The sequence below is a fragment of the Hydra vulgaris genome, chromosome 06 (genome assembly GCF_038396675.1).
Source record: "Hydra vulgaris chromosome 06, alternate assembly HydraT2T_AEP".
NCBI classification, from domain to species: Eukaryota; Metazoa; Cnidaria; class Hydrozoa; order Anthoathecata; family Hydridae; genus Hydra; species Hydra vulgaris.
Genome location: NC_088925.1, coordinates 52,272,501 through 52,295,000, shown reverse-complemented (window position 1 = coordinate 52,295,000; position 22,500 = coordinate 52,272,501). Strand labels below are relative to the sequence as shown.

The following is a 22,500-nucleotide window of genomic DNA, read 5'->3' as shown; positions in this document are numbered from 1 at the left end:
TTTGTGTATAATAACTAAGATACTATGACCCACAAAATAGAATAAATCATTATGACATTGAGCAACTTTTTTTACATTTATTTGTCTTGAACAGTTAATTTTTAGCTAATATAATTTTTCTGAATTTTTTTTTATTCTTGTGGTTTTTTTAAACTAAATTATTTTGAATGTTGACTTGGCCTAACACATAAAGCTTTTCACCCAAAAGATAGCTGCTTTTAATAGCTATCGTCATCCAGGGCTACTTGGACTAATTTGAGACATGTGATATCTGTGGTTTTCTCTCCCATATGACATTTATGTGACTACTGAGATTTTCACTTATGACAACTTTTCGCCCAGATCACTTTTTTAGCCATTTTCAACTTCGACACATTAGGTATTGACATTCAAAATGTAGATAATATCACAATGATTATTCAAAAGAGTGAGATGATTTAGTCACTCTTGAGAAATAGATCTAGTTCTGAAGCCTAAAAGTGAAAGAATAAGACCACTTGCATGCAAAGATTGCAACATGAATACATACTAAAATATTTACCAGATGCAAAAACTTATGAATTAATAAAATGAAAATTGGAAAATATCACATTCTAAAACTCAAAAGCAATACAAAATAATCTGTTTAGAAATTCTTGGGTTGGACAATCACTAATGGATGTAAAGACAATTGTTGAGTGTTTCCAGCTCTGTATTTCAGCTTTGACTACACAAGCATAACTTTTCTCACTGACAGAGAAGACTGTGGTATTGTTGACTTTTTGTACCACCATGAGTCTGAAGAAGACACAGGATGAAAAGACTGAAGAAGACAGAATGAAAGTAGAAAAAAAGCCAAAGACTATAACTTTTTATGAAGTTGATGGTTGTCAGTTAAAAAAATTGAACTAATTTATTTTCTTATTTGCAGTAGCAAACTAACAAACCAAACTTCTAATAAGTCACTCTCGAACCACCCAGTTTTGGAGCAATTACACCTTGTGTCAGGTAGGCTACCTTCTGTCCATGTGGTCTAAAGTGACTCAGCCTTGTAGATAACATAAGGAGCCAGCAATTGTCCAGCTGCATTACCACAGTAATCAAGCAATATTACCAATTTGGAACTATTGATAATTCTTTCTGGGTATTATACTCCTTTTTTCAGGATACATTTTTTTCCCCAGTGTTTGTTATATTGATCTCATCAAAATTCCAAATGTCTTCTGTTGGTACATTTTCTGTTTCATTATATAGACTATCAAAATAATCTATGACTTTTTGTTGTGTTATAGCATCCTTGACCTTTTTGAGGTTTCCAGCAAATCTCTTGGATAGCTGATGATGTCTTCTGATAAAGGCTTTTACCCATTCTGCACCTGGAAGATTGTCATTGAAACATTGAAAATCACCTCCCAATCGATATAGATAGGGTTTCACAATAATTTGAAGATCAAATGAGGTCAGTGGGTAGCCAAATGATGAAACCTTATTCAAATTATCACAGAATGACTACTCTTCTTCAAACATAAAGACAACAGGATGCCTGCAGGTTTTGTTGTGATAGTAAGGTGTCATCTTTGAAGAGCTCTTCTAATGCTAGAACAGCTAGTTCTAAATTGTTCTTCATCAAAATGTTGACTTGTTCCATGTGTTGACATAGCTCAACGTTCAATATTACAACCAGCACTAAGTTTTGATATGTATAGTCTTTGTAATCCCAATTTTCAAACCATTTTGGTAGAACCAGTTATGATAGTACATAGTATACACAAAAAGGTGTATAACCAAAATTTTTTTTAACCAAAATCAACATCATTTAGATATACATTTTGTAACTTAACAAATTTTAAAAACATGGTTAATACAACAGATATCAACTTCTTTTAAACATATTATTACACTTGGGGTTTAATATTAATAGAAAACAAATTTAATCATTTTCAAACAAAAGCTGCTACAATGACATTTGGATTCAAGTAGTCCCTTTTGCACTTCAAACATAAATTCAAAATTTTTTATTAAAATAATAAAAATAAAAGACAATTACAATTACTACATTTTTCAGCAACTAATACTTCTGAACAGAAAAAAGTTTTACACAAAATATTTATCATTATTGTAGTTTCCTTCAAAAAAATTTTTGATCACTTCTTGCAAAAAAATTTAACTTTTTTTTTATTTTACTTGATTTGAGTAAGTGTATAATTAACTTATTTACTTTCTAAAAAAAGTAAAAAAAAATAAATAAATAAATAAACAAATAAATATTTTATTTTTTTGTAAGTAACCCCAATAGTTCAAGATGACAGTACCTCATTAATAAGCAATAATGAATATATTACAGATTTAAAAATCAGCAAGTGATCCCCAGAATAATTAAAGCCATATTTTACCACCTTCATTAAATCTCCAGTAAGACAAAGCAGAATTAGTCAGAGCATTGTACTTACATCATTTCCACAGGTATTGTTACTACAATTCTATTTGGCTTAAGGATAAAAATGAATTGCATTTTTGGATTTAAATAAATTATTACTGAACTAAATTAGTTGGATTTTAGCATCAATGAAGTAACAAAGTAATCTGTGGTGCAAAATAATAATGTTATTGATACACTATACCAGCACCTGAAACATTAACATAATGGGTGTATGAGTGAAGTGTAGATTCTGCTACTACTTTAGATAGAAAAAGAATTCACAGGATGAAAACAATTAACATAAAATGTGGATTATTTGTAGATTAAAAGGCTGCAGCTAATAAATGTAGCAGATATGGCTGAAAGTAAATGCATACCAATTGTATCATTTGTAAGTACCCAATATTCAAGATTTTTTATCACTTTTATACAAGTAGTCGGTTGAAATATACTTGGTTTATACTTTCCAAAATGATATGTTATCAAACCTACTCTGGCATCCCATATTATTTTTCAAACCTTATTGTCTTATTGCCTTATTGTTAATCTAGTTACATGCAAGATATATTAACGAAAATCACCCAGGATAGTATATAAAATATTTTTTATAATTTCAACTGAACTAATCAGACAACACATGCATGAGTTCAACTTTGATGTTTATAATAAATCCAGCAGGACATAAACGTACATACAACTCCCTGCATAACACTAGACCCACCATTCTGGCGAAAAGCAAATAATTAAATTGAAGTCTTTAGATATAGTGGGTCATTTAGGAATTCCTTAGAGTATGAGCTCGAAAGCTTGTATTCTAATGAGCTTCTTAGAAAGTATTAGTTCTGTCATGAAAACATCTAGACAACATCTAGCATTCTTGAGACACTGTATGCTTTTAATGCTTTTTTGCACATGACATCTTGGAAAGATGTAGTGCAGGCTTTGTGAAGACATTTCTTAGTTAAAGCAGCATTAATGATTTATTTATTGATTTCTATAGTACTGAGTCCTAATTACTTCTATTACTCTTTGAACTCAAAGCAAGATTTAGCAGATGATGTTAAGTAATTGCAAATATATTCTGTTTTTATCTAAGGATTCAATAAATAATTAAAATATTGAGATAAATAAATAATATATTTATATATATATATATATATATATATATATATATATATGTAAACATATATATATATATATATATATATATATATATATATATATATATATATATATATATATATATATATATATATATATACATATATATATATATACATATATATATTATAGCATAATTATGTGAGCATTTGCCACTTTTTTTTACTTATCTAAATCGATAAGTAAAAAAAGTGGCTTTAGTACATACATCGTCAGTCGATGTATGTACTAAAGCCCCTGGCAGCAGGCTATTTCACTATGATGTCACACTGCTCACCTAAATCAACAGTATAATATATATATATATATATATATATATATATATATATATATATATATATATATATATATATATATATATATACATATATATATATATATATATGTATATATATATATATATATATATATATATATATATATATATATATATATATATATATATATATATATATATATATATATATATATATATATATATATATATATATATATATATATAGACATATACATATATATATATAAACATAATATATATTATCTTTTTAAATTAAACAAACCACTAAACAAAAAAATTAAAAGCTGAAATTTGAACATCAAAAAAACTTACTCTGCAATTTTCGGAGGATCATTTAATGCCATAAAAATACAGTTTACTAAAATTGTAACTAATATGAAATTGTCAAAATACCTATCAAAAACTAACATTAAAGAAAATACATAAATATATATATATATATATATATATATATATATATATATATATATATATATATATATATATATATAATATATATATTATATACATTATAAAACTTATAATAACTCTACAAAATATATTAGGATAGTGCAAACCAGCATATATATATATATATATATATATATATATATATATATATATATATATATATATATATATATATATATATATATATATATATATATATACCACAGTACATCTAGGTTTATATTTACCTACTTTTTTTTTGCCAACTTAAATCCATACTGTTTTTTCTCAAAAAGAAGAAAAAAACACAGTGTTATAAAAATATATGTATCCATTTATGCATGCATGTATGTATGTATTTATGTAAGTTTTAACATCTATGGGTCCACATTTAAATAGTTTGAAAAAGTTTCCTTAATGCTATTATATTATTTAAATATGAGTCATTAGGAAAAAAGATTAAATGTTGATGTTTTGTCTTTCTGCTGTTAACCTGTTTTGCAGATCAGAACATTGTTATTTTAAATTGTGATTATTAGCTTTAAAAAAAATAATTATTAAATCCAAAACGCTAAATCAAACAAATCTAAACAGTTATTAACTATATACTAAATGTTATATCTTTTTACGTAATAAAATAATAAAATATTTTTCTGAACAAATAATGTTATTGTAATTCAGAAACCAGTAATGCAATTACTTAATATATTTTTAAACGTTTTGTTTATACAATTTTTAAAATTTTTTTTTATAATTTTCAAACTAAAAAACTAGAAAAGATACTCATGAGTAAAAATATGAATAGCCACTTTACGTATAAGACTTTCAGCTCCAAATAAAAATAATGATTTGTCTTTGCTAAATCGATAGACCATTTGCTTTCCAAGTTTTTTGTTGACAACAACAAAGTTCTAAAAAATATGATAGAAAACTAAATCAAAAATGAAAAAATTATTCTTGAAATGGGAAAATTGCATATTAAGTAGCATTTAAAATATCATTTTAATAACTTGTGCATAATATTACATTGACTATCTATATTTATAATTTAAAAAATTTCACCTAAATTTTTGAGTAAGTGACATCTCTAGATTGTTTTTATGTTGCCTAAAATTTCTGGAGAATAGTTTTTGTTATTTTATTTTTATTTTTGCAGTAGTAGAAACAGTTGTTGTTTTCGTTATGTCGTTTATTCTGTGTAGAATTTCTAGATAGATACTAGATTTCGCTCAAGTAAAAGAAGATACGCATGTTTATTCATTTTGAATTCAAATTGTCATACATGACTAATACCAAACAAAGATGAGAATCATTAGAATGTATGGGCTGTTAGAAAATGGTTCCAAAAAATCACAACTGAAAATGGTACTAAAAAACGATTAAAAAAAAAAAAGATTATGAAAAATTACGTATTATGCTTAAATTGAAATACTTATTATTATTTATGAGTTTCTGATTTTCAATCAAAATCTGTAAACCTGTAGCGAATCCAAACCTGTACGATTTTACCAAATTATTTGGCCAATACTTCCTGCATGATACTTATAATATGAGAAAACGTAAAACATAACAATAATTATATAATGATACAATTGATATGTAATATATATTGTAATTGATATTGTATCCATTAAAAGAAAAAAATGTATATAATCTTTGCAAATTTTCTTTAAAATCTTTTCATTATTTTTTGTTAACACGTGCTTAAAAAAAAAAAATATTGTTTACAGTACAAAATTATGACTTTTAGGAACATCCAAAGATGATTTTTTTTTTTTTAATTCTTTACTGTTCGTTATTTAGGTACTCCTAGAAGACCTAACGGTCTTATCACAGAGCACTACGGAATAGCATTTTAACCAGGAAGTCACGCCTTCTTCCTTATCAATGACGCATTTATGGTCGGCTTCAAATAAGGAACCTCCAAGTTCTGAAACCAGAACTCTAACCTGCTGTAATCTCTATATAAATATGTACTATATACCTACCTTTAATATCGCTTAGCGTTATGTCAATGCCATGATCGACATCTCTATTCTAAATATTGCTCAGCTTAGTAGTTATTATAAACACTATTGACACATTGTAACGATTTGGTTTACTAAGAAGCGACGAAATGATGTTAGGATTTATATCTGTCGTCCAGCTATTTGCTTTACCGACGTCTAACATACGCAAATATAAACTTTCGTTATTACAACTAAGTGAATGTAGAAAAAGAATATACTCATAGTAAATTAGAAAAAATTTCATGAATAAGCTTTAAAAAAACCATAATCTACAAAACAAAAAATCAATGAAAAAAAAGAAAAAAGAGAAGTTGCACTTTCTCACACTAAAATATCTTATGAACTATAGTTTCACCATGATCCAAGCAATGAGGACACATTGTATTATCTCTTAACTTTAGATTTAAAAACTTTTCATTTGAAGGTAATAGAAAGTGTGCCGTTTTAAAAAGAATTTTGTTTATTTTGTTATCATTATTTCTTTTAGTAATTTTGTAAAAAAAACCTGATTCCAATTTTTTTCACAAAACTTTTCATGTTGTTTTTAAAATTTAAAACCCACTCGTTATACTTTGGTGAAAGAGTAGGTTTGGGTTTGTTATATATTGCATATAAAGCTTGGATAGAAAGATTTTAGTAGCAATATTTATCCTCTCGTTTTTTTGAAAGGTTATCGAAGCGACGATATGTAGCTACCGAGAAAAACAAATGCTCTGAAAATCGAAAAATTACTCAATAGCTGAGTCTAGATAGTCTATTCCTATCGGGTCGGCTTAGATGGCTGATTTCAGTACAATCTATTTGATTATAGAAAAGAACGTGTATAGCATTTGAAAATAATAAATAGTTGTATTGAACTAAAAAAAGTAGACAAACGGAAACGGAAAAAAGTTTATTTTAATCTTTTTTAAAGTTCCAATGTTCTTCATCTCCTACAAAAAGCTAAATAGTTTTTTTTGCTTTTTAAGTTTATTTTAGGAAATTATGTAAATATGTGTAATACAAGAATCCAATATTACCTACAACAAAACTTTTTTTTTTTTTCTAATCTATTTCGCCGTTTATGTAAAAATAAAATAATAAAATTACAATGAAACTTTTACGTTACACAAAAAATATATATAAAACAGATTGGGGCTCCAAGAAGATACGGATGACTGGTATCATTACAATCTTTTCATAGAACCCCTTTACAATAACATTTAAAGCCCACATGCTTTAGTAAACTTACAATAAAATATTTTTTCTTAAAAATACTTCGTGAAGAATAAAAACTCATATATGCATACATACTCATTTATACATATACACATAAGCACACACACATATACAAACATACTTACATATATGTCAGAAATTAAGGAGATGCAATTTCATTTGTCGTTTCAAGGAGAAAGTGCTTTTCAAATTTTTTATATTATTATATTTTAATTGATTCCATAATGACGGGCTTTGGATAATAATTGAGAATTTTGACAATTGCAATTTTACTTTGCTCAAGTGATAGTTATGGTTGGAATTTGACCGAAGATTGAATTTTTGTGAAAACGTAAAAATATCAGAAAATACTTTTGGCAGCAAGTTATTCTTATATTTATACATAAATATTAATATTTGAAGCGAATAAGGTTTTGATATATTTAACATATTCACGTATTTCATTACAGGGGAAGGGTTTTCTAATCTCTTTAAACAGTTAACTGCTTTACATGCGTGATTTTGTAGGCTCTGTAATCTTATTAGTTTAGTTTTGTGTGTGTTAGCCCAAATAATATTAGCGTGAGAGATGACAGTGAACAAGACTGAAGTAAAGCATTTTGCGTGATTTATATTCAAGAAAGGCCTTAGATTTATATAATACACCTGTAGCAGAAGATATTTTTGCTTCAATAAGAACAATATGCTTTTTCCATAATAGTTTCTAAAGATTTTTAAAGATAGGTTTTCATTTATTGAGTAAAAAACTAAATAAAGCCTAAATTGTTAAATAATATGCTATATAATATATGAAAAACTGTTAAAACACCGTAGTAGTATAAATTTGTAATTTTATTATCGCCAATGCATGTTAGAAGTTAAAGTAATTCACATTTAATTCCTGATACGTAACGTAGCAACCGTGACGTATCAAAAAATATATTAGCGCCATGGTTAGAGAGCTAAATTTAAGGTCTAAAAAGATCCGTGGTTCTACCCCTTGCTATTTTTGTAAAAATATCATTGATTAAGATGGAAGTTTTATTACTCTACACCCTAAAAAAAAAAAGAAGATTCTACCGTAGAGATTCTACCTCAAGATTCTACCGTAGAGTACAATATGTGGTATACCTTTAGTAAGATACAATTTTTAACCTTTTAAGATAAAAATTATATTACATATAATCATTTGTCAAACAATTTTCTAACTTATACAATAATTTTCTACGTAGATAGAAAATTGTACCTTACTAAGTGCATGTCACTTATCTTACAAAAAAAATGAATTTCTACCTTTTTTTATAAGAGTGTTTTACGTAACCAACCATGTGATAGTTCGAGTTTTTTTAAAAAAAAAACTATTTTGTCTTATAAAAAAAAGCAACTGTTAACTTGCACGGAAAAAAAAAATTGTTTTTTAACGCTTTTAACTTACATTATCATTCTCACAATCAAAATCTTTCAACGGTCTGCCTAACATGCATGGCGGTACTCTAATATATCCATCGTCTATTTCATCAACTGACTCTTCTTCGTCACTGATTCCTTTTAGAGATTCAACTTTTTCTTCATCGTGATCGTTTTTTTTCAAAACATTCTCGAAATATAAATTATTATTTTCAACATTTTCTAAGAGTTCAACTGGTGATCTAGTATTCGTCTCTTGATAATTTTCATTCCAAAGAGCAGGATCCATAAACGAAAAAGTTTTTTAACAAAATATTTTGAAGCATATTCTATTACTGAGCATTCTTTTTATCATTATTTCTATTTTAACATACTATTTTGTTACTACGGTGTTATAGTTTCAATATTTGGAAATAAATAATGAATGCAATGAATTCCTTTAGTGAATTGCACAAATCAATAGCCAAAAGCAATCTTGATGAATCAAATACATTTAAAAGGTTCTCGCTCAGCCAACTTGTTTTAAAAAGTTACTTTTTTAAAATCAAATCAATAAAAATCAACGTCACTTGCGATTTTTTTTTTATTGTTTATTTTTTTCCGTTTAATAATATATACAGTTTAGAAGCATAGGCGGAGAAAGAATTTTTTGGTGTTCGAGATAGGTAACTTCCAGACATGGAGCAAACTCCAAACATCGATATGTTTATACTTATGTCAAATAATGAGGGTTTGCAAAAAATTGCGATGATTGGAGGCTGGGAACAAAAAAGCCCTAAAATTTTCGCCCCCCCTGCCTCAAACGTGAGAGCAACTAGTTGATGAAGTATTTTTTGTACTATTTTTAACTAAACTTATATTCATTGATAAATTTTAAGTTTCATAGTATTATCTATTAGCGTTTAAAAATTATTACCATATAAAATTTGCAACCCCCTCAAATTGAGGGGGGTTTAAACTTTATTTGGTCATAATTTTTGAACGCTAAAATATTTTAACATGAAATCTAAAATTTATCAATGAATATAAGTCTAGTTAAGAATAGTTTCTATGTTTCGAAGCCTATGTTTCGAAGCAATAATAATAAATATTGGCGGGGCATTATTTAGCCTTATCACTGAGGCCCATTCTCACGTATTTACAAAAACCGTAATATTTAAATATCTATAGTTAACGAACTACTTATTAAAAAAATATAAAAGTAAAGTAGATAACAATTCGTTGTCATTTAAAGAATTATTTTATGAATCAAAATTTAAGGAAAGAGTAAGATCAAGTGAATAAGAAAAAATAAATAAGATATTATCATTTGCTTAAAATTTAAAAATTTAAAGTAAGATTTAAAAATCAAAAAGTAAATAAATTAATATACACCATAGAAATAGCATAAATAAATTAGTATACTTCATAGAAATAACGTAAATAAATTAGAAAACGCCATAGAGGTAATACCATAAATACGGTAATGAAAAAAAATGTTGATAAGCTCAGTGACATAACTTTTGTATTTTATTGTATTTGAGTTTTAATTAAAAAAAACATTTAAAATCGGATATATTCATAAGTAAGAATGCCTGTTTTGATTCATTTTTAAACTGCTCTATACTAGTTTTATGTGTATTTACAATCTTGGGAAACATTTTTCTCAAGTAAGGTCCACAATAAAGAACTGAATATGAAGTTTGTTTTGAAATATATTTTGGGATAACAAAGTTGTTATTTGAAAATTTTGTTGGATATTTATGAACTATTTTGTCAAAATAGGATTGAAATATTTTAGAAGATAATCCTATATTTGTTTTAACATTAAAACTTGGTGTAAGTTGATTTTATATATATTTAATGCTCCAAGTATACGCAGAGGAGGCTTACAAAGTACAGTTCTGTCAGCTCCAAAAATTGTTCTGCACGCGTGTTTTTGTTTACAGTACAATTTTTTTAATTTTGTATGGTTTATAAAGAATTATTTTTTTTAAATAACTCTTTACAAATTCTTTTTAAAGAATTATTGTTTAAAAATAGTTTAATTTAACTTTTTTTTTAAATTTAATTTAAATAGTTAGACAATAATGCTTATGTATACGTATATATATACAAGGTATATGCTTGCAGGATTTTCTACAGAAAAAAAAGCTGGGAATTTTTTAATTAGAGACATGAAATTTAAGAAAATTTTTAAAACATTTTTACTGTTTTTTTGCGCCGAGTTTTTATTTATAAAAGGAACAAAATTTGTGATTTAAATGAAATTCATAAAGTAAGAAACTAACAAAATAGATTGTAGATTCTTAATACAACTTTTGTTAGCCTCTGAGCACGTATGTGTATCTAAAATAAATAATTTTCTGGGACGCTTTTTTTAAGCATTTACTTTTAAATAGAAATTTTGAATTGCTAATATTTTATTAATCACAAACCCTAGCGCTATCGTTTACAAAATGTCGGCTTCTGTCGAAGCTCTTTCAAAATTTGAATCATGATATTTTTTGTTGGTGTTCAGACATCATTAAACTTTATACTTTGTCTCAGCATTTAACGAAACTGTCAATGCTCAGTATATTCTTAATTATTAATTGAACATTGTCGGAATTCCGACAATGTTCAATTAATAATTAAGAATATACTGAGCATTAACAGTTTCGTTAAATGCTGAGACAAAGTATAAAGTTTAATGATGTCTGAACACCAACAAAAAATATCATGATTCATATGCTGATAATCTGTTGATACTGTTATTAAACTTAAGTTTAATAACAGTATCAACAGATTATCAGCAATATTAGATTGCTTCAGAAGCTTTAGTTGGTTGAAAGAAAGTTTTAAAGGTGTATTAGAAATAGATAATATCGTGTCTATTTTATACAATATGTATTGTCTGAAAACGCTATACCGGTTTTCGATGGTATATAGGTCTACTATTTACTTATAAAGTGCTGCAACCAAGGACACAGAGTTTAAAAAAAAACGACTTCAAAACAATTTTAAAATAACGTAAATTAAAAATTTAGTATAAAAGTTGTTTAGTACAAAATATTAAAAAGGAATAGCAGAATACACTATTAACAGAATCAACTACAAAACCAAATAAAGTTTCTCCCCTCACAAATAGATGTTCAAATACAATTTCAGCCAAATGATCTTCATCTATATTTTTCAAATATTTATTAGCATCACTAATTAATTTGAACATTAATTCTATTATTTGACAAAGGTTTAGTAATACATTTTGAATCAATGAAGTACTTCATAAAATGAACTTTCTTTAGCACTTAACAAAATAATGTAGTTCCACAATCGCATATTGGATGGAATAAAAGTAAGTAATCAATTTATTTTAATAGATGTTGTTTAATTATGTTAATTTTTTATATTATGTACTTTTTTAAAACCTTTTCTAGAATTAAAATTTTTTACAATTTTTAAAAAGATTTAAAAACACAGATGGAAAATAAACCAGCATCGATTTTTGAATACGTAAACTCAGCTTCGTCAAGCCAATGCAATTTAAAAACGGCGATATATTTATATAATATAAATTTTTGCAATATATTTAACAATATATATTTTGTTACAATCTAAGAAAGTTCGATGAGATTGATTTTTAAATAAATATTTACAATCTAAAAACTTATAATTTGAGAAACAGTTTAAGTTTACTTAAAGAAATAATTGGGATATTTCAAACAAAAATTCCGCTAAAAAAATTACTACTAATTATCATTAATAGTTAATTAACTAAATTAAAAGTTTACGTAGACTTTTAATTTCGTTGCCGAGCGAATAAAAAAAAGCAATTGCTTTTACTCAGGTATTGGTCAGCTTGATGTGAATAAAAACTTCAGCAAATTTGCTCAAATACTGATTCACGTAAAGCTGAGCAATTACTCAGCGTTTTTGGAGTAAATTGCTTAACTTTACGTGAATAAAGATTTGAAACAATTACTCCAAAAACGCTGAGTATAAGCAATTGCTTTTTTTTTTTGTTTTTTGTTTTTTGTTTTTTGTTCTTTATTACAATATTTATTACTTCGGGACCGCTCTGACAACAACCACGTTGAATAAGAGAAGCGAAAAGCAACATTGCTACAAGTATGCCCGACTCCTTTACGGTAAATTTTATCAGGGCCACTAAGCTATTTTCTCCTGACAAATTGATGCTAAAACAAATAAATCAAAAAAATGCCTTTTCAAAGCTTTTTTGCAAAAAAACTTTCTTGCTAAAAGCTACCCCAACTTTAAAGAAAAAAAAAATACTAGAGAATAAAAATAAGGGTTCGACCCCCCTTGCCCAGGAAACAAATATAACATGCATGGGAATAAACAAATATAACATTCATCAGGAATTCACAAATGCTGTCAAGATAAAGTAAAATCAAAGTAAAGTCTTAAAGGTAAAGTAAAATCAAAAAAAAAAAGAGATTCAAAAAAGTGGAGTTCTCTTGTTGGCTTTGAAAACAATTTTAAAATGTACTTTTATTAAATTTACACAAATGCTGGAAGTTTCAGAGCTCTAGCTAGTCTGGAAGGTAATGAAAAATCAATCGCAAGATTCCGAGACAACTGATAGCCGACAAACATCTTGTGAAGTCAAACTTACGTTTGAAAAAAAATTACAAATTTATTCTAAAGCACAATTTTAATTGAATAAGATTTTATTTTTCTAATCATCCTTGTGCGGGTTGGACACCAACGCAACAAAAAGGAGGTTATTAGGGTGCTCACAACCTATAGTAGAAGATTGAACAGCTTTGCTTACCATCTTTTTTTAAATAGATTATATATGATAAAATAGATTATATATAATAAAAGATCGTATCTGATAAACACTCCTTTAATAATATAAATTATATCAGATAGTTTAAATGTCTTATAATTTTTTGAAAACTGTTTTAGCAGTCGATATCCTTGCGGATACCAAAAATATTATATTGCGTCATATTACCATAACAAAATACTTGATTGAAAAGACAAATACAAAGAAAAAAACTGGAGAAAAAGGGCGCTCTAACGAACAGTGACTTAGTCAATGCTTACACATGCATGAATTACCCATAACTTAGAAATATGCCCCCCTTCCCTCTTCCTCCCCCGACAAAGTTTTATTATGGCAACTACCTATTTCTGCTCAACAAAAAAAAGAAATAAAAAAACCATGATTAATTAACAGCCCCTATTAGCACTCATGTGGCCGGGAGCCCGTCTTTACACTACTAGTATATCCACATGTTGACAATACTTGCTCCGAATTATAATAGAACTACTCTTTATGATATACGTGAAAAGAAAATCCTTTCCCGATACCGCACCGCAAACACTGCCCACATACATCAGAGTATTACCTGAAGTATTACCCAGAAATGCCCTCAAACAGGCAATGGACTTGAATACGCTACCTACCTCAAAACTTATGTTAAATCAACATGAGGTAACTGTTAACCATGAGCGAGATCTCGTCTTGTTCTCGTTTCTCGTGAGAAATGGGACTTCTCGTGAGAAATGAGAAATAGAAAATTCTCGCGAGAAGCAGATCGAGACTTAAATATTATATTATTTTCCAAATTATAAGTTATTATAATTTACAAAATGCTTTATAATTTATTTTTTTAATTAATTTAATTATTTTGACTCCGTGATTTTAATAAATCTAATTAAAAATTTAATTTGTTTTTGACAAAAACAAATTAAATATTTAATTAGATTTTTAATTAAATTTTTTTAATTAGATTTTTGTTAAAAAATCTAATTAAAAAATTTTAATTAGATTTTAAATATTTTTAATTAGATTTTAAATATTTTTAATTAGATTTTAAATACAAAAACTTTTTGTATAAAATGGTACACTTTCGACTTAATTTCATTAGTTTACCAGTGGAATTCAACTTGACACATATTGCTCATATTGAAAAGAAATATTCTTGCCTCATTTCAACGATCAAAAATGTCACCAAGAAAAAACAAAATCTGGAGATATTTTCAAAAAACAAGAGACGGTGCTGAATGCAAGGCGTGCAAAAAGTCTTTGAAAACAAAAGATGGAAACACAAGCGGACTTCATCGTCACCTCGAAAAAAAACACAGCCAAGATTACGTTGAGTATTCTGAAAAGGCTGACGACTCTCTACTTCCTCCTCCTAAGAAGAAACAACTTGCAGTCAAATTGTCAAAGCGCCTTGACCAATACTTGTACAACAATCATATTTTGCAATGTGTAGTTTGAGACTCATTTGGAATGACTACTGGAATGGATGATGCGTTGCAAACATGCAAAGATTTGGCTTCTTTAACTCACCAGTCAACAGTTGCAGCTGAGTTGCTTGAATCAGAATCAGACGCTCAAGGAATCAATTTTAGACAGTTACGCCAATCTGTTGACACAAGATGGAATAGTGAACTGGATTGCATGGCTTCTGTCCTACATCTAAAGAGTGCAATTATCAGCTTATGTGCAAATGAAGATATTTTTTCTTCAAAGACCATCAGTGCATCACAGTAGAAATCAATCGAGGGAGCAGTAGAAATTTTGGCACCACTTAAAGAAGCTACAGAAACGTGGTCGGCTGAGTCTATTCCAACAATTAACACTGTCGCCGATTCTCTTTATTTAATCCATGACAAAATTGATCATTTTATTGAGACGTATGGAAAAAATGGCTACGGTGTCTTGTATGCAAAATACTTGAAAAGCTGCATTGAGAAAAGATTTCCTCTTTGTCACACTGGAAACTTATTGAGTGCTGCAGCAAACTACTTAAATCCTGCTTTAAAGGGACTTCACTTGAAGCTCTTCAAAAAATTTCAAACAACGAAAGAATGGTTAGCCTCACAGGTTAAGGATAATGTTGAGTGCCAACCTGTTGCCAGAGTCCTTTCAGCAGATTTGTCCCCTAATTCAAAACTGAAGCGCAAGTTAAACGTCAGACTTGAAACACAAGAGCCAACATCTGAACTGAATCCTATTTTGAGCGAAATGTGCCAGTATGAATATTTCCCTGATGCCAAAAAAGACTTTCCGATTCTTGATTGGTGGAAATTGCATTCAAATACATTGCCAGAACTCTCTTCATTAGCTAGACAAATTGTAGCTATTCCAGCAAGTTCAACTAAATCAGAGAGAGTTTTTAGCTCAGGTGGAAATGTCGTCCGATCATCCAGACACAACTTACACCCAGAAAAAGTAGAACAAATCATCTTAATCAGAGAAAACATTGTCTTGTTGGAAAAGTTTGGCAAAAAAATTTTGAATTAATATTTGAAAAAGTTGTTTACATTTGACAAATGTTAGTGTCTATTTGTCAAAACCATGTTTACATTTTTTGTTTTTACTTTGATTTTAATAAATTTGTTTTCAAAAATTGTTAAATTTCTCGTCTCGTCTTGTTCTCGGTCTCACGAGAAGTACTAACTTCACGTCTCGGTCTCGTCTCGGTTTGAAAAAACCTAGCCTCGCTCATGGTTAATAACTGTTCTTTGAGAAAGTAAATAATATAACTTACATTTAACTTACTTACAAAGTAAAGTATAAAATTTCAAAAAAAAAAATTACTTTTACTTTTAAATTGTAAATTTTTTTCGTATTACTTTTATGTAAGCTGTTTTTATTAATTAATTATTTTTAATAATTAGTTAGTTTTACACGTCAAAGTAATTTGTTTTTATGGTGTACTTTTATTTTACTTTGTAAAGTGTGTTATGTCTTTTAAATATTTACGTAATTTTACTTCATAAATAACTTTTTTTACATGCAAAAAGTAAATTGCATTTCGATGTAATATAATTCATGCAAAAAAAAAACGAATTACTTTTAAATGTAAGTTATATATTTTTATATGAGTTATGTAAAGTAATTTACATGTAAAAGTAATTCGCGTTTTTACATCAAAATAAGTAAAAGTGCCATCCTTAATGGCAAATTTATTCCGTTGGGCCAACATTTAGCAAATGTTTTTTTTCGGAGTAATATTTCAATTTTCCAAATCGGTTTTTCGCAAATATCGTACTACAGCATGCGACAAAATTATTCATACTCTATCATAAAATATGTTGTAGCAATAAAACAAAAACCAAATTGATTAAAATAATTTTAATCGAAATTCAAAAAAGGTTTGTTGTAGCAACTATTAACAATATTAACTATAATACTTGAAAAATTAAATCTTGTTTTTAAAAAAAGATCAATAACTGCTTGCAAGCAACGAGGAATACTATCAACTAAGTTTTGTAAATAGTTTGGAGGAATATTATGCCAAGCTGCCTCCAACGCTAAAAAGAAGTTTTGTTTGTTGATGCTGTGCTTATCCCTATTAACTTTGCCGTCCAAATAATGCCACAAATTTTCAATTGGATTGATATCTGAACTTCGCGCAGGCCAATCCAACAATTCTTTTTCATTTTCTTTGAAATATATTTTTGCAATTTTACTGGTGTGTTTCGGATCATTGTCTTGTTGGAAGTCAAATTGACCCGTTAATCCTAATTTATTGACGAAGGAATAAGGTTGTTTCACAAAATATTTACATATCCAGCTCCTATTAATTCAATTTGAACTAAGTTACCAACTCTGTTATAACTAAAACAGCCTTAAACAAGTACATTACCACCTCCGTGTTTGATGGTTGCTTTTATAGTTTTTTTGTCTAAGGGTTTACCTTTTCGTTTCCATAAATTTGGTCTTTTTTTGGAATTCTTTTGTTCGAATTTATTTTTATCAGACCATAAAACTGATTTCCAGAAACCTAGTGTCTTTGAAAAGTACTTTTTTGCAAAGGCAAGACGTTTAGTTTTATTTTTTCTCGAAATAAAGGGTTTTTTTGTAACGTGGGACCCATAAAACCCTGCAGAGCGAAATCTATGTTGTATTGTTCGTTTAGAAACGTTCACTTTTAGTTTCTCTTTAATAGCTCTGGCAGAAATAACATGCTCTCGCTTTACTTCTCGTACAATAAGCCTATCTTCTCGAGATGTTGTTTTTGGTGGACGACCTGAACGTGCTTTATTTTGCATACTTTCAGTCTTTTTATATTTTTGTATTATTGATTGTACCGTTGCCTTGGTTTTATTATATTTTTCAGCAATTTTTCTATACCCGAAGCCTCTTTCATGATCATCAACAATCATTTGCCGTACGTCAACACTAATTTCGTTGTTCTTAGGCATTTTGGAAAACTTTGGACATGAAACAGAATAAGATGTGATTTAAATATTTACATTTATACGTCTGTAGTGTAAACAAACAAAATTAAACAACTTACCAGCAAAAAGAATCAAAAAATAAACTTACAGCACTAAATAATTCAATAAGTATGAATACTTATGTCGTATTTAAAATTGCACTTTTTATGTTATGTACTAAATATAACCAAACATAATATTTTAACATCTTAATTATTACCACAGAATTATTCTTAATTATCATGTTTACACATAATCATTTTTTCATAGCAATAAAAAATAAACACGTCAGAGTATGAAAACAAGGTTTAGTAATATGCTTTGGGTATGAATGATTTTGTCGCATACTGCATGTTGGGTCAACATTTGGCCAATATAGCATCGGCTCAATATTTTGCTATAAAAATCACACAGACAGCAAGCTTACACCGTCCTGACGTAAGTTTTAACATTGGCAAATTTATTACGTTGGGCCATTATTTAGCCAATGTGTTTTTTCGGCGTAATATTTCAATATTTGTTTTTTAGTGTTCTTTTATTTCCAGTTCTTCTTCCACTGCTTGAGTAGTATATGTCAATGACATAACACAATGGGTATATTAGGAGCCAACTTTGTTAAATATTTTAGCCCCTATAATATCAAAGCCTTTACTTCCTAGTCAGTTCGCCGACTTTTTAACAATAAGGTTTGAGTAACCGTTTGTTTTAAACATGTTAGCCATCGATGGATGACATACTCCCGACTCTTCTACTTGACTATTTTTATCGCATGAACATTTATTCTCTTCCCCAAGGTGTACAGCTTTAGTTCGTCCAAAAGGGGTGCCGAGTTAGTGTTCCCAGGTTTATGACAGATAATTCGGGCACACTGCTTTTGTATTAGGTCAAGCCTCTTTAGTTGCGCTTTGGATTGACTAAGGTATGATATGCTGGCATATTCTTATTGATTCTGTATAAAAGTTCCCTCGGAAGCCTGGCAAATACTTTTGCTAATATTTCCATACTAGAGTGGCATTTTTAAATGGTTGTATCAATTTGTTCTTTGAATTGGAGGTATTGATCTATAGTGACCCCTAATAGTATAACTGGAGTTACTGGTTGAATCTCAATATTTCCAATTTTAATGTTTAAGTTATCTGAAACTTTTTTTTCACGTTTATTTGAACACTGTCTGTTGCGTTTTACTGAAGTTAATTGTGAAACCATAATCAACACAGAACTTGTTTGTATGTCAAAACGCTTTGATTAGTTTCTCAGTGACAACTTGCAGTGAGCTGTCTGCAGCTGATCGGGTAGCAGGGTAATATCGTCGGAAAATAAATAAGATTCAGTTGTTAATGATTGTGAAAGATCTCTGATGTAGATTTTAAATAATTCAGGGCTGAGGCCACGACCTTGAGGTACGCCTCTTTTTATTGGCTTCCATTGGGTAATCAGTTTTTCACCCTCTGAACCTTTCCTTTTAGCTTAGTTCTATTTCAGCAAGCTCGTTTAGTAGATTTTAATGTGAAACACTATGAAATGCTTTTGTCAAGTCTATTAACAGGGTGCCAACAAGTTTTCCTTCATTTAACGAGCTATTTCAGAAGTTAGTTGCTGTTATTAATGCAGTTTCACAGTTAGAATTATACCTGAATCCAAATTGCTGGATTGGTATTAATTTTTTAGCTTCACTATATTCGGATAGTTGTCTGCATATTTTTTTTCATAAACTCTAGATAGGACAATAGTTTTTCGATCAGATTTTTTTACTTTTTCCTTTCCATATTGTTGTAATATTAGATTTTTTTTCAGATTTCATGAAATACTTCCTCAGAATGATGGTTAGATTTGTTGCTAAAGAATTGGTCAATCGTTTAATTAAATAAGCTGAGTCCATCATGCCAAGGTGATGGATTGTTTTTTATTTGGTTAAGAACGTTCAATTCGGTTTCTATTTTCACTAACTTAAAACTAAAGTTGTCAATTTGGTCACATCCGTATGGCCATACAAGTGAAGTCCTATCTTTGCATTGAACTACTGAAGCTAAATGGTTATTTAGATTGTTTAAAATGATTGTATTTTTATCTTTAGGATTGAAACACATTTTCCTAATATACTTCCAACCATCTTTGGGGTTTAAAATGTCTCCTTTCCTTTGTCTATTTCAAACTTCTTATAATGATCTCTGATCTGTTTTTTAATATCCTTAAGTTCTTTTTCTTTTTAATCTGTAAGCTCTATATGTTTTTCTTTTTAATCTATAAGCTCTATATAACTTTTAATTTTTAGTCAATCCATTGAGGTCTTGTTGTTCGACGTGGAAACTTTAACTGGCGCAAACTCATCTATTAATATTTTAATTGCATTATACCAAATACTTACTAGTTAGTTTGTTGTCATTGATGGCTCAAGTTTAATTAATTCAATTCTCTTATTGATCTTCGAAGTTTACATTTTTAAATGATCTTTTAGATACAGGTTTCAGCTTATTTATAATTGAATCTGCTTTTATTAATGCTGATACAGGAAAATGATCACTAGTAGAGTTGTTATTTACTTTGTACTCAAGGCATACTAGATTATGATCAATGTCAACTATATCAAGGCATCTAAAACAGGTATTTGATATTCTAGTGGGTTTAGTATTCTGAACCCTCACTCCAGCCAAGTTAAGTGAACACAATAGTGATTTACCAGGATTTACACTTACTTTAATGAGATCTGCATTAAAGTCACCCGTTACAATTAGATGGTTTTTATTGGAGATTTTTTTTATTAATTCATTAAATTTTAGCCACCATTCTTTTTTGGCTTGAGGAACTCGCTAGATACTTAGCAAGACAATAGGTCTTGAGCGCTTTGACACGATTAGATACCCAAATCTATTGCCTCACTTTAAAGTTTTCTATGCAATTTCGAGTTATGCTTCAGATTTTATCTCTTCAAGTCCTTAATTCTCTTCAAGGTCAGATATAATTTCTTCAGCTTTAGATTGAACAGCTTCAGATTCAATTTTTCTTGATTCAGCTTCAATTGCAGATTAAAATCCCGGCTCCGCCTACTCAGCGTATGAGCAGTACTTTGGTACGAAAGGAAATTGTCTCAATTAGCAATGCTATTACGATGTTTTTATTTCGACTAGTAAATAAATAATTTAGTCGAGTTAAATGAAAATTATTGTTTTGTTTGTTTTTGTTTGTTTGTTTCTCGATAATATTTTTTTTTTCTGATTTAGCTTTAACTTTTTCAAATTTATACATTACTTCTACTAACTTAGGCTTAACCTCTTTAAGTTCAAACTTTATATACAACTTCAACTTCATATTTTTAGTTTCAGCTTTGTAGCTAAACCTATAAAAGTTGAAGCTCGCAGTTGATTATTGTTTTTATTGGAAAAGATTAAACTTTGTCGATGTTTTTATGCAAAGTTAATAAATGTTCTGTTTAATTTTTATATATGCTCACTTGTTATATTTGAATATTGTTTTCAACAAACAAACTTATATTTAAATATTTAATCTTATATTTAAAATGATGTCAAGTAAAGATACAAGAAAACGCGGTTTTCTTGCAAAGCATGGTGTAGCCTGTCCTGGGCTACACCAACCCCTTATTGGGTGTGTGATCTAGCCATGGCTAGGCTGCACTACACACCCAATTAGGGATGGAGGGGCATCGAATAATGGGACCCATTTGCCAATTTAGAAGGTCTTTTTGGGTGGTTTCATCAGGTGGAGGTGCGTGTCATACAAAGACCAAAGAAGGTCGTATTCTACATATAATTGTTTTTTTTAGGATATAGTCCGACTATATCCTAAAAAAAACGATTATATGTAGAATTTGCCGACTAATCGTCGGCATTTGATACGTTTCATTCGCCTTTGAGTTTTGAGAACCTGAGCACATGTAACTATTTTTTAAAATTAAATGACATAAAAATAAAAGGAGAAATATAAATTTATATATTTATATAATCTTTAATAGTACTAATGTTTTTTATTTGTGCAATTTTATTTGTTTATTAATTTATTTTAAATAAAAAATTGCAGATTTAAATTTTTGTGAAAAATTGTTTAATAGTTAAATGACGATATTTTAGCGCATGTGCTTTAAACAAAACTGCCAACTAGATCTCAATTTAAAATGGTAGTTGTTTACATTATTACATAAAATGTTTTTTTTTTTTTTGAATATGTGCAAGAAATTTTATAGCAATGGCTTTTTCATAACTTATACAATCAAAAGTTTGCTCTTTGCGGTTTACAATTTTTACAATTATAATTATTTATCACATAGAGTCAGAAGTCTTTTATTAGTAAAATAAGTTGATTATGATAATTTAATTTAACAGTTCTAATAAAGTTTTTTTTAAACTTTTTTATATAAGCAGAGACGTTTTACCACAGATATGAACATTTAAAAATCGAATAAACGCTTTTCCAAGAGCGAA

The 22,500-nt window shown here is 28.3% G+C and overlaps 1 protein-coding gene across 2 annotated transcripts in view; it reads right to left on the bottom strand.

Annotated features, from left to right (window-relative positions):
- Positions 1–9,330, bottom strand: part of LOC100198170 (sodium channel protein type 4 subunit alpha) — a 33,439-nt gene extending 24,109 nt beyond the window's left edge. Inside the window, exons 1-3 of one of the 2 annotated variants that reach the window (XM_065800436.1) lie at positions 8,928–9,330; positions 5,070–5,197; positions 4,170–4,250 (exon numbers count right to left, since the gene is read on the bottom strand). In XM_065800436.1, the coding sequence (XP_065656508.1) occupies positions 4,170–4,250; positions 5,070–5,197; positions 8,928–9,188 (470 nt within the window). In that variant the 5' untranslated portion in view covers positions 9,189–9,330. Of the gene's footprint in view, positions 1–4,169; positions 4,251–5,069; positions 5,198–5,348; positions 6,005–8,927 lie in introns of those variants that run through there. The other variant, XM_065800437.1, reaches the window with a different exon arrangement.
- Positions 9,331–22,500: the final 13,170 nt, after the last annotated feature.